This window comes from Pan paniscus, chromosome 14, assembly GCF_029289425.2.
Source record: "Pan paniscus chromosome 14, NHGRI_mPanPan1-v2.0_pri, whole genome shotgun sequence".
NCBI lineage: Eukaryota > Metazoa > Chordata > Mammalia > Primates > Hominidae > Pan > Pan paniscus.
Window position 1 is genome coordinate 18,600,923 of NC_073263.2, and position 13,507 is coordinate 18,614,429.

Consider the following 13,507-nt stretch of genomic DNA (forward strand, 5'->3'; position numbering starts at 1 on the left):
GGGACTTCTTGCCGCTTTGCGGTGCCCACCGTGGTGTAGACACGCACCCTTGGTGCAAGCCAGGGACTCCACGACCCCCCGGGCCCGGCGCAGGGGCAGCCGGGAAGGCACTGGCCTCCGCCGGAAGATGCCAGCCTCCTCCTCAGCCTCCCCGCTTTTTTCCCTGGCCTGCCTCAACGTCCCCATGCAAGCCTTGTTTCCTGTCCCAGTGCCCCGGGGAACTTCTTGCTACTTTGGGGTGCCCCCCGTGGGGGAGACACGCACCCTGGGTGCAAGCCACGGACTCCACGACCCCCGCGTGCAGGTGCTGCCGGGAGGCACTGGCCTCAGAGGACCCCAGCCTCCTCCTCATCCTTACCCCTTTTGTCCCCGGGCTGTCTCAACGTCACTCTGCAAGCTCGGTGTTTGTTCCCATGCCCCGGGGGACTTCTTGCCCCATTGGGGTGCCCTCCGTGTCGGAGACCCCACCCTGGGTGCAAGCTGGGGACTCCACGATGCCTCTCCGGTGGCACAGGGGCTCCCGCGATGGCACTGGCCAACTCGTGATGACCACAGCCTCCTCCTAGGCCTTGCCGCTTGTTTCCCCAGCGTGCCTCAATGTCTCCCTGCAAGCCTGGCGTCCTGTCCCTGAGCCCCGGGGGGACTTTTTGCTGCTTTCAGGTGCCCCCCATGGGGAAGACAGGCACTCTGGGTGCAAGCCAGGGACTCCACGACCATCCCCCACCCAGCCAGGGCCAGTGCAGGAGTGGCCAGGAGGGCACTGGCCTATTCGGGATGACCACAGCCTCCCCCTCGGCCTCGCACTTGTTTCGCCGGGCTGCCTCGACGTCCCCCTGCAAGCCTGGCATCCTGTTCCCGTGCCCCGGGGCACTTTTTGCCACTTTCAGGTGCCCCCCCCCACCGTGTTGGAGACACACACCCTGGGTGCAAGCCAGGGACTCCACAACCCCCCTGGGCCCGTGGGAGGATCATTTGAGCCTGGGAGATCGAGGCTGCAGTGAGGTATGATCATGCCACTGAACTCCAGCCTAGGCAAGACAGCGAGACCTTACCTAAAAAAAAAAAAAAAAAAAAGGAAGAAAGATTGGTCATTTGTGATGGATATCTGTAGCTTTGCTTTCCCAAAATCTATTTTCCTTTCTTTGGGTCCCTGATTTGCCTGCAGGCACCACAACTGCAGCATTGTCTGTAACTCAGGAAGAACTGTCCTTACCATTGGCTACAGTAGTAAAGATAGCTGATCAGTATTTTGTTTTTGTTTTTTTTTTTAATCAGCCACTCTGGCCACAGTAACTATTAGAGAAAGTATGTGATCAAGCCTGACCAATTAAAGCCAAAAAGACTGAGGGGATTTTAATCGGGAGCTCGCAGGATAGAGATAACCTCATCACTAGGATCACTAAGAAGAGAGAATTGAACCTGAAGCTGCTGGGAAACACCTTCCTAAGAATGGTGCCCAACCTGGGAAAACAGCTCCTGCATTCTGCTTTGTCTAAGGCCAGCTCTAAAACACGTTATCCCAATCACTTCTCAGCCTTTTGGCTAAGATTAAGAGTAAAACACATCCCTAGGGCTTTCATTGTATTAATAAAACAAGTGAATAAATTGCCTTTTCCTTTATGAGTTTGTTTTCTTTCCTGTTCAATGTAAAAACCATGCTTTATACCCCATGTTGATTTTTTTTTTAATAATAAGAGTTGAGGCCCCCATTCGGTAAAGGGATTTGCCTAGGGTCTCAAATATACCCAACTGGATCCCATGGATTCTGACTCTTGCCTCGTGCTTCATCCACTAGTCTTTTAACAGAGTTTGTGTCTTTAAGACTTGGCTAAATATCTAAAATCAAATTCTTATATTCACTAGAAGAAAATATAATCTAAAGGAAGCTGGTGGTGGTTCCTTTCATGGTGTTTGTGATCCAGACTGTTGGCAACTCTTAGATATGCTCTACTGGAAACATGCATATATATCACATAGAAATGTGAATAACCCCTAAGGAAAAGAACTGGAGAATAACTTAGTAACGGCATTATTATTATGCTCAGAGGCTCAGTAAAATACATATACATAGAACTATAACTCAAATTTAAAGTTTACATGTATAAATGTATTACTGTAAATATACATCCACTGATACATGAAACAATCACAACAGTCTGATTATATTTTATAAGATCGTTACATACGTAACTACAGGATTTCTGCTTTATATTTATACTTACAAGTAGAATTTTCTTCTCCCCTTTTGGCAGGTAACCAAAGTTAAAAACATAAACTATTTAGAGAAATAAACTTGATACCAAGGGACAAAATAGATGCCAGAACCCTCATGTCATATTGCAAACTTGATTCAAATTCTGTTGCTGTAACCTTTGTGACATAACTTTATGTAAAAGGTTTACAGATTTTTTTTAAATTACTATATTATTTACTTGAGTAAATGAAATAATAAATGTTCTAGTCCATTTGGCCTGCTACAACATAAATACCATAAACTGGGTGGCTTAAACAACAAACATTTACTTATCACAGTTCTGGAGACTAGGGACTCCCAGATCTGGTGTCTTGTGCTCTTCCTCGTAGTGGCCCAGGTCCACGCTGTTCTTGGCAGCCCTCTTCAGCAGTTGCTTGCCTGAACTCTTGCCGCTGCCACCCCCATTCTTCTGGGCACCATGGGATGCCAGCGAGCTCCTCTTGGCCTGGCCAGTGCACCATGTGGTCTGCAGGCAGGAGTCGGAGGCCTGCAGGTTGGCCATGGACAGCATTCCCTGAATGGCTTCCTGCATGCTGGGACAGGCTGGGGGCTGGCTAGGGGCACGGAGAGACAGGCACTCAGCCCAGCAGTCTTAGCCTGCAGCCCAGACACTTAGACAACAGCCCATGGCCTGCACAAACTCCTGCACAAACTCCTGGCCTTGGTGGCAGGCAGTGGGCGTGGAGCAGAGAGGGTGGGAGTGAACTGATGACTTCTCCCTTGGAAGAGGCCAGCCACTCCCCCATCCAGCTCTGTTCACCCACCCATACTCCACAGGGAAGGCTGGAGGCCTGGGGAGAGAGATGGGCATGGAGAGGAGAATTGGGAAGACAGCAGATGGGAAGGAGGGTCCAGACCCTCACATGGTCACGGTTTGGTCTCTCCCACCTTAAAGCTGGCAAGCAGACTCAGCGACTTCCCTCCTGCACCCCAGCCACTCTGTGTACTCCTTCATTCCACCCTGTCCCTCTTTCCCAACTGCAGAACTAGCCCTGGGCATTCCTTACCCCACTTCGCAGGGAACCTTCCCACGTGTCACCCTGAGAAGGGGCAGCACAGCCCACTCCCTCCCATGGCACATGCTCTCCCCAGTGACCTGCAACTTTTCTCCACACCCACACCTGCACCCACACCTGCATCTACACACCTGTGGCTACCCCCCCACATCTACACCCCCAGCTGCATCTACACCTGTACCAACTCCACACTCACACCTGCATCTACACCTGTGCTACCCCCACATCTGCACCCCCAGCTGCATCTACACCTGCACCTAACCCCACACCTGCACCCACCTGCACATGGACCTGCAGCTACATGTGCACCTGAACAGGCACAGCTGCACCTCAGCTCAGCACAAGCTCACTCCCTTCTGGCAGGCTCCACAGACTCTCAGGCTTTCTCTTTGCGCCGCCCTCAGCTTCAGGTGGCCCCTCCCATAGTGCCCAGCCTCTCTCTCATCTACATCCTTGTCCTATGCTCCATACCTGTGCACACACCTCCTGTCTACACTGGCTCTCCTCCTTCTAGAAGAAGCTTCTGAAACACCCGATATGTGATCAGCCTGTCTAGACACACAAAGTGGTGAGATGGGGTGACCACTGTCATCCCAGAGAACCAGGGGCTTGGTGCTGCTGGATGGCAAGGACCCCCAAGGCCAAGTCCTGGGCTCTTTGGGTACCTCCCTGCTGGGCCCTCCCATGGGATCCAGCCCTGGCCTCTTCATGGGGCCCTGCCCCACCCCAGCCCAAACCTCCCTACAGCCAGGACCCTAACCTGTCTGTGCACCAGAACTACCTGGGCAGCTTTACAAATGTCAAGGCCCAGGCCCCACCCAAAAACTCTGAGTCAGGAGTCTGCCCTGGGCTCCAGATGCTGTGTGTAGCCAGGACAGGTGCCCCAGGCTTCCCCACCACTCACGTGGTTCAGCCCAGCAGGTACCCCCTGCAACGTCCCTTTCTAGTCCTCACCCCTGCCCACTTCCCTGTGGCCCAAACCTGGCCCCAGGACAAGGCAGCCCACCCCCCCTACAGGGGAGGCCCGGCCACATCTGTCACTGCATCTGGGCACTCCTGGGCCCATACTTGGGGCACATGGGGTGCCTGCTGTCCTCTCCCTCTGCTCCCTGGACCCACCCCTCCAGGACTCCTGCATCAGCATCACTGTCTCTCGAGCTGCCCATCCCCTCTCCACCACTTCCCAGAAGCACCAGAGGCACTTTCAGTAAAACCATTCAAATGAGAAAGGCTGGCAAACCTGTGGCTGTGAACACACCCCGGTGCTTTATGGGGTCTTGTGTACCAAGAACCCCTCACCAAGGACAGCACATGTGAGACAAGAAAGAGGACAACACAGTGGCAGGCGGGCCACCCAGCTCTGCATGCCTGTACCCATCTATGTCACCAGACACAGAGACTGAGGCACCTGGGGCAGTGGCCCATGAGGACAAGTCCCTGCTCAGAAGCAAGAGGGCTCCTAAGACTGAGGGTCTGCTGGAGCGCGACAGGGAGAGGAAGCTGCCGCAGGAAGCCCAGACACAGAGGGAGTCTAGGGCTAGTGAGGCAACTTGGACAAAAGCTGCCCATGCTGGACAGCGCTGAGGCCCAAACCCACTGCTCGCTGAGGGTCCAGTGGACTCAGGGGGTGCCCAGTGATGGGGGAGGCACCCTCGCTGCAGCCCTCACCAATGGCACCTCCCAGGCCCTGTCTCAGACACACTGGACTGCGGCGCGTTTCAGGTTTCACAGGAACTGAACAGGACTGAGGTTTGAAAGCCACACCAATGAGAAAATCAAGCACGGTCAGCCTCGAGCACTCCTCAGAAGGCACTGCCGGGAGCCGCCCCCACAGTGCCGGGACCACACCTCCCCTGCCACACAAGCTGCAGCTCTGAGGGCCCGCCTGAGCAAGGGTGGTCACTCCTGCTCTCACTGACATCTCCACAGGAACAGGCTCTTCCAGCCCCAGCTCAGGAGCCAGCCAGAACACACAGTTCACCCTGCAGCCTCTAGCAGGCCCAACCCTATCCCTCAACTGGCCTGCAAGGCCCAGAAAGACTGGAGGGCGGGGTCTGCACCCAGCCACAGTGGGGACGGGGGTGGCCAGGGACACCCACTGCGAGGGTTCATGCCGTGCCATCTCGGCAACCCAAAAGGATGAGGGCTGCATGCCCGGGCCCTGCAGGGTTGCTGGCGAATCAATGAGCAACGTCTAACTAGTTGGCATGAAAAATAATACATTAATCCCCCAATTATCATACCCAAATCCTCTCTTTTTCCCCCAGCTTTAAACACTGAACAAACTACCCACGGCAAATTAACATATTTTCCTCCATTTTCTTCAGCTGTTTTTTCCAAGCAGTCCATACTTAAAACAGAACAAATGGACCATCAAAAACTGATCTACGCTCCAAATGGGAGATTTTGGGAGAGGAACTGCCTGCAGCAGGCTGAGGGGGACCGGCGGTCTCAGTGGCCCCTGGCAGGCACATATGCACGTGCACACTCCCCGAAGGCATGGGTTCAGCAGGGGAAGCTCTGGATTTCTTGTTATCAGTGTGTCCACAGATGGGTTGCCCCACTCCTGGGCTCAGATTCACAGCCGGGAGCCCAGGACGCAGTGCCTCCTCACAGACTCAAGCACAAAACCCTCCCCACCTCTGTCCCCATCACCATGCCCCCTGCAAGTCCACAGGTGCCCACAACAAAGCACCTTGTGACCCCTGGGCTCTTGGCCCTGTCTGCCCTCATCTTGGGTGGCCTCAGACACCCCCTAACTCCACGGCTCCAGGGCCTCTCCAGGGACCTCGGGAGGGGCCTAGGGTGTTTAGAAGCCTCTCCCACCCCTGAGGCCAGTCACTGAGGTGTCGGCTAGTGCACACTCCTTCCCAGAGACGGGCATCCCTCAAAGAGCTGTGTGGAGCACCACAGCCTCTGATAGGGAGGAAGAGCTCATAGCCAGGCTTCACCCCCAGCCACAAGCACGTCTCTGCAGCAAGGAGCTTAACATGGACAGAAACCACCTAGTGCCAAGCAGGAAATCTGACCCCTAAGGCGCTATGGAAGCCTCCCATCATGCTTCACTCCCAATAATAAAAAAAAACCTTACAGCTGGCTTTCTGATCAATATTACATGAACATAATATTGCATGTAAAACAGTAATACATGAAATAAAATACAGCCAATTGATTTAGCAAAAGCTCTTTTCAATCAAGCCCTTAATCCACCTTGCCCAAGCCTCTCATCTGTCTAAAAGCAGGCCTGCCCTGCGGCCTCCACCTGCCCACTTAGCAAGCTCGGGGCTGTGGAGCAGGTGACAGGATAGCCCTGGGTTGCCCATGGATTCTGGAAACCACAGAGTCTCAGAGCAGATCTTGGGAACTGAGCAGGACCCAAGCATGGGCTCTGTCTTCCTCAAGCCAAGTCACTGCTGGACAAGGGACCCGCCACGCACACCCAGACATCACTGCCCAGCACTAGTCAACCCTCCAGGACTTCCAACCTCAAGTTCCAGAATCAGGCAGACGGAGATTCTGAGCCTGGCTCTGCCACTTCCTAGCAGTGTGGCCATGTGCAAGTGTAAGCCCTCAGAGTCTCAGTTTCCCCATCTGTGCAATGGGAATCTGCAGCTGTCATGAGGACCGGGAGGGCTGTGCTCCCCATGGCAGCTGTGGCACCTGCATGGGGCTAGGCTAGGGTCAGGCCAGCATTTCTCACCTCCATCCTCAACTGCCTAGCACCGTCTCAGAGTGAATGCCATTTAATAGCTTCCCAGGAACCTAGAAGCAGAGCTTCAGGGGCACCAGGGAGGGGGCTGCAGCTCTGCCCCCTGGGCTACCTGTCTGTAGTACATATGGAACAACCCATAACATTTCCACCTGAAAAAACAACAGTCTCGGCACTTAAAATTGAAAACTTGTGAGTTCTGAGAGAATTTACCAGGGACCATCACTAGAAAAGTAAGCCCTTGGTTGAAAGCAAAGCCCCAGTGAGACCAACCACTCCAGCATATGTACCCTGCAGTGTGCCCTCTGGCATTAGAGCAGCATCTGTACCCTGCAGTGTGCCCTCCTGCCCAGGCCCGGGGCGGCTCAGCACTGGCTCCACCTGTGCGTCCACCTCACAGGCTCCAAGCACCATGGCCGAGGGCCAGCCCTGGACCTGCCTGGTCCCCACTCTTGGGTGCTGCTGGGTGGTGGGGCCCACCTGCTGGGGTTGTATTTCCAGGGCATCGATCTCCTCGCTGGCCTGCAGCAGGTGCAAGATGTCGGCTGCCAAGCTCCCACTCTCCTTCTTGACTCTGGCATTGTGGCCGGGCTTGGTGTCCGTGTCGATGTGCAGCAAACCCTCGACCAAAGAGTCGTCACTGTGCCGCGTGAGAGACAGGGCACCGGTCAGGGGAGGGTCCAGCCACCGAAGTGGCCTGGGAGTTGGGAGGGGGATACTTTTTCCCTTCAGGGACTAAACTAGGTTTTTTAACGTTTTTAAAGAGCACTGCCTTTCTAATGAACACTGCTGGGGTCAGACAGAGGCCCCTGGAGCCAATGGGGCTGGATGGCCCACACATGGGCACACGGGGCAGATGTGGGTGCTGGAGATGTCTCAGGACCACAAAGGACCAAACTATCTTCACACTGTGTACCATATTCACAGAGAAACTGGTTCAACGGAACCCTTAACACGAGAGAGCCCCAGTGTGTAACACATATAAAGAGATGCCGTGATGACTGGGTGGAAAGGCAGGGGCAGGGCCTGCAGCCTCAGAGGGACCTCAACTTGCGGGAAAGCAGTTAACAGGCTCAAATCCGGATAAACTCCCCTGGCAGGGCGCTCACAGTGGGGACAGGCCCCTCGCACGCCCAGGCGGAGGTGACCACTGTGTCTTAGAGTTAGACGTGACCTTAGAACACTCACTCAAGGGTGGGGTGAGGGTAAGGGGCCCCTCCACCATCTCATGCAGAAACACCCTCAGAGACCACCCTGGAGTCACTCAAACCATGGCCTTGTGCAGACACGTCTGCACATTCCTTCACACACACAGGGCTTCATGGATTCACATCTCTGCTCACACTCACTGACCTGACATGCACGCACATGCATCTATGCACACGTGCATGTCTCACCTTGTAGTCTCACCTTGTACTTCCACTTGGCCTCCGACTTGCTCTTGGTTTGCTCTCGAATTTCCAGCCTCTCCACATCATTCTCTATGTGGACCACGTCCTTGTTGGGCACACTCAGGATGGTCTTTGTGGCCTAGAAAAAAGTGTTGCTGTGACCCAGAGGCAGACGCAGAGGGCCAGTGGACTCCCTTGTGCCACACAGATTCCCTGTCTCCTTCTAGCCCATGTGCTTGCAGCTCATGCCCCCATCCATCTACCCATCCATGCATCCATTCACCCACCTATCCATCTACCCGTCCATGCATCCATTCTCCCACCCATCCATCCATCCAACCATCCATCCATCGATTTATTCATCCATTCATTCATCCACCCATCCATCCATCCATTCACCCACCCATCCATCCATTCACCCACCCATCCACTCATTCATCCCATTCATTCATCCATCCATCCATCCATCCATTCACCCATTCATTCATTCATCCATCCGTCCATCCATCCACCCACCCATCTTCCCACCCATCTGCCCACCCATCCATCCATCCATGCATCCATTCGTTCTTCCCATTCATCCACCCACCCATCCATCCATTGACTCATCCATTTATCCATTTACCCATCCACCCATCCATTCATTCATCCTTGCATCCATCCATCCATCCATCCATCCATCCACCTATTCCTCCATTCATCCACCCATCCATCCTTTTATTCATTCATTCATTCATTCATTGATCCACCCATCCATCCATCTACCCATTCATCCATTCATTTATCCATCCATCGGTTCATTCACCCACCTATCCATCCATCCATTTGTTCATCCATTCATCTATTTGCTCACCCACTGATTCATTCATCCATCTATCCATCTATTCATTCCTCCATCCACACATCCATCAATCCATCCATTCGTTCATCCATTCATTCATCCATCCAACCATCCATCCATTTATGCATCCATCCAGGGTCATCCACCCATCCATCCAACCACCCACCCATTCATCCACTCACCATTTGTTCATTCATTCATCCACTCATCCATCCATTCATTTATTCACCCATCCATTTGTTCATTCATCCACCTTTCCATCCATTCATTCATCTAACCATCCATTTATTCATCCATCCATCCATCCATCGATTCCATCTATCCATTCCATCCACCCATCCATCATTTGTTCATTCATCCATCCATCCTATATTCATCAATCCATCCATCCACTCACGCACCCACCCAACCATCCATCCATTCTTTCATCCATCCACCCATCCATCCATTCATCCATCCATCTACCCATCCATCTACTCATCCATCCAGCCAGCCACTCATCCATCCATCCCTTCATTAATCCATTCATCCATCTACCCATTCACCATCCATTCATCCACCCATCCATTCATTTATTCATTCTTCCATGATCCATCCATCTACCCATTCACCCATCCACCCATTCATTTATTCATCCATCCATCCACCCACACATCAATTCGTTCATCTATCCATCCATTCATTCATCTATTCATCCATTCAACCATCCATCCAGTCATTCATCAATTCACTCATTCATCCATCCATCTATCTGTTCATGCATTCATCCATCCATTCGTCCATCTATTCATTCATTGACCCATTCATCCATCCAGTCATTTAGCCATCCATTCATTTGTTCATGCATTCATTCATGCTTGTCCTGAGAAAGGGAACACAAAAGTGTCCCACTACATCCCTGTGATGCTGGCCCTGAAATGTCCTGGCCCCCAGCAAGTGGATAACAACCTCCTCCTGGCAGAAGCTCACACTCAATGGTGCTTGATCTCAGGGGTTCATGGTCCCTGAAGCCCAGACCTAAGATCCTCTAGTTAGAGTGGGTCTTCAGGGCTAGGCCCATCTCTCTCACTGTCCACTGGGACTCCGACTATCAGGGCAACTCTGCTCCTGTCCTCATCCCTGAACACCCTCCCCTCCAATGGCATTCTCCGTGTTGTTTCTGCACAGACACCTCATCTACCTTCAGGCTTCAGCCTCAATGCCTTGGCCCCAAGGAGGATCCAGGGCTTCTTTGTCCCCTGGCAACTGCTCATCTGGCTAGGAACCTAGACATCCCATCCTGGAAAACCACCGTGCCTCCCCCACCAGGTGGCCCTCCTGAGTGCCACCGCTGCCACAGCACACACACACTGTGCTGCCTTCCTCCATGAGGGCCCCTCTCCAGGCCCACTGCTCTGTGGCTTGCTGGGGCAGAGCCTGTCCACCCTGAAGGGTCTGGGCCAGGATATTGCAGGATTGGGTCACGACCAGGCAGGGAAGTGCATCTTCTAGGCAGACTGACCTCACAGAAGAGCCCAAACCCCCACATCCTCCCAGGGGCCCCTGGAGAACAAGGACAATGGGCCCTAGTTATATCTATGGGCCTGGCCCCCAAGAGATATTGCAGCGCCTCTGGTGATGAGGTGGGGAGTCAGGGTGAGGGGGCCCTACCTTGCCCTTCTTGGGCGGCTCCATCTTGGTCAGTGCCTCTTTGGTGTGGGCTTTGAGCAGGTCCAGGTTGGGGATATTAGGCAAGGCTGACTCTCAGGACTTCTTCCCTTTCTTCTTGCCTCCATCTTTGAGATTCAGCATTTTGTGGAGCCCTGGGGGCTTAGGGGGTTTTGGGGGCTTGGGGATTTTGGATGGCTTGGTCATCTTCACAGTTTTGGGAGTCTTTTTTTTTTTGGACACTTTCTCCAGGAGGGATTGAGGCGGAGTGGCCTCAATTGGAGGTGGGGTGGCCTCAATTGGAGGCAGGGGCTCCTCCTTCTCCCAGTCCCCATCACAGACATCATCTGACGAGGCGACAGTATTCACTTCCAGTCAGGTGGCTTTGGAGGCATTCTGGGATACAGAAAGGAAAGGGTTACTTGCTGCTTCTGCCAAACTGTGGCCCAGGAGGGTCCACACACTGGGATGCTGGAGACCCTCACTGCTAGCCTGGTGGGGAGCTGTTAGCCCAGAAAGGCTCAGCTACCCCACTCAATCAGGTGACATGCTCACACCCACCCCACGCTGCTGTGTGACACTCTCACACCTGCCATATACCATCAGTCACTTGCTCTCCCCAAGGCTCTTCTGTTCTACCCTGAGCACAGTGACTGGGGGCTCATCCAGGATCACACATGCTGGGACTCCAGGGGCTGAGGCAGGGGCTCCTCCCAGAGAGTGCCCTCCTCATGGGAGCTTCAGAGTGGCCAGTGCCATCTCTCAGTCCCTACACACTCACACCAGGACACAGACCCAGCCAGAGACCTGGACCCTGAGCCCTCACAAAGGCAAGCTTGCCCAGGAGAGTGCAGAGAGTACTGTCTGGAGCCGGCAGCTCTGTGTCAGGCTGGCCCCCAGGCCCAGAGAGAGACAGGCAGGCCCTCCCCCATCCCCAGGAGTCCAGCCCAGTACCTGGGCACAACCCCCACCTCATTGAGCCAGATCTCTTTGGCCAGGTCTTTGATGAGCTGTGAAGGTTTGAAGTGCTCCAGGAGCTTGTCCTCATGCTCTGCCAAAGCATAAAGGGCAACAGGGCCCAGGGTCAGCGCCAAACATGACCCATGGCCTTGATCTATTCCTGCATCCTTCCAGGCTGTCCCGATTGCTGAGACACCCAGATGAGCATGAGGAGAGGGGCTCCCCAGCCAAATTCTGCCCCAGCAAGAGGTCTCTGCTGTGACCCCCATCAATAGGTGGACAAACTGAGAACCAGAGGGAACAAGCATGCCTGAGGCCACCACCAGCAGGCTATGGAGTAAACATGGACCCCATCCCTTCTTCCTGGTCAGAGGCCACTCCACTGGGCCACACGGCTGAGGTGAGGTGGGAGGGGCACCCTGGACTGCCCTGGGCCTTGAGGCCTGAGGGAGGTAGTGGCTGCAGGATGGCCCTGGGAGTGTACTGGCTGCCTCTCCTACATGGCCCACCCATGAGAGAGGCAGGCTGCACATGGTGTTACCTGAAGCCTGGCCTCCCCCTCCTGAAGGCTTCCTGCAAACCTCCACTGGCCCTCTCTGGCCTGGGAGAGGGTCCTTCTCCCTCAGGAGTGGGCAAAGAGCCTCTGCAAAATGAGAGCCCCAGCAGGAAACACTGTCCCAGAGGGTGCTCGAGGCTAAGCCAGACCTTCCCCTCCCTTCTGTAGCCAAAACCAAGGGAAGATGCTAAGGAACACAGGAAGAACTTCTGTGGGGGTGTGCACAGGAGAGTCATGAGGGAGGGTCACAGGGAGGGGATGCCTGGGTCACAGAGCAAGGTGGCTGGGCTGCTGCACCCACATCAGGCAGCTTAGCTTCTGAACTGATGCCAGGGCCAGCCAGGAGGAGCCAAAAGGGCATCCCCAGCACTCCCTGTCCTGGGGCCAGCCACTCCCCCAGTCCTTCTCTGCCCCCACCAGGTTCCAGGCCTTTCTGTGCTCACACAGTGTCATCCCACCATGAGCCATCTGTCCTCTACCCGCAGACCCACTTTCCTCCCAGGACACATGGGCACCTGCCCACCCTCCTCCCACCAACTTGTGAGCCCCTGGTGGAGAGTGCTCTGCACCTACATCTGTCCTCCCCCAGCTCTCAAGTGGCCCAGTCAGTGGACAGCAGGGGACAGACCCATGGGGCGTCTGGGGCAAAGTCACACCCTGGGCCAAGCCAGGCAGGAGAGCACCACCGACCCTGCCAGGCCGGATCTTACTGAAGCAGGACAAGCCCTGGACATTGCTGCTGGGTCTCCGGGGAGGTGCTCCCACCTGTCACCGCTTTCCTGCCTTAGGGCATTTGTGACATGATTCCTACCTGCTTCTTCGTCCACAGTTGGAAAGCATCATTGAGAATTTTAGCTCCTTGGACTAGATGAGGGGGCAGCTGCTTGCCAGACTTGTGAGAGCCCAGGAAAGAGACACTGGGTGAGGTGGGTGGGTGCCCACTGCCCACAGGTGCCTTCAAGCCCAGCCACACAGCCAGACTGGGGGACGCCAGGTCCAGCCTTCCAGAGGTCTCCCTTCACCCACGGCCACCATCCCAAATGCCAACGGTTCCCTCTTGGAACCTGGGGGCACCCATCCTCCTGGTGGCCTGCCCTGTGAGAGAAAAGATTGGCCCTCCTACTGTGCTCCCA

At 54.5% G+C, this 13,507-nt stretch overlaps 1 protein-coding gene across 1 annotated transcript in view; it reads right to left on the reverse strand.

Moving 5' to 3' along the window:
• Positions 1-2,555: 2,555 nt before the first annotated feature.
• Positions 2,556-13,507, reverse strand: part of LOC100986553 (lysine-specific demethylase PHF2-like) — a gene marked incomplete at its 3' end in the record, with an annotated part of 113,501 nt that continues 102,549 nt past the window's right edge. Inside the window, 7 exon segments of the mRNA XM_063596036.1 lie at positions 2,556-2,808; positions 7,460-7,473; positions 7,475-7,714; positions 8,390-8,509; positions 10,862-11,254; positions 11,830-11,919; positions 13,186-13,279. Coding sequence (XP_063452106.1) covers positions 2,556-2,808; positions 7,460-7,473; positions 7,475-7,714; positions 8,390-8,509; positions 10,862-11,254; positions 11,830-11,919; positions 13,186-13,279 — 1,204 coding nt within the window.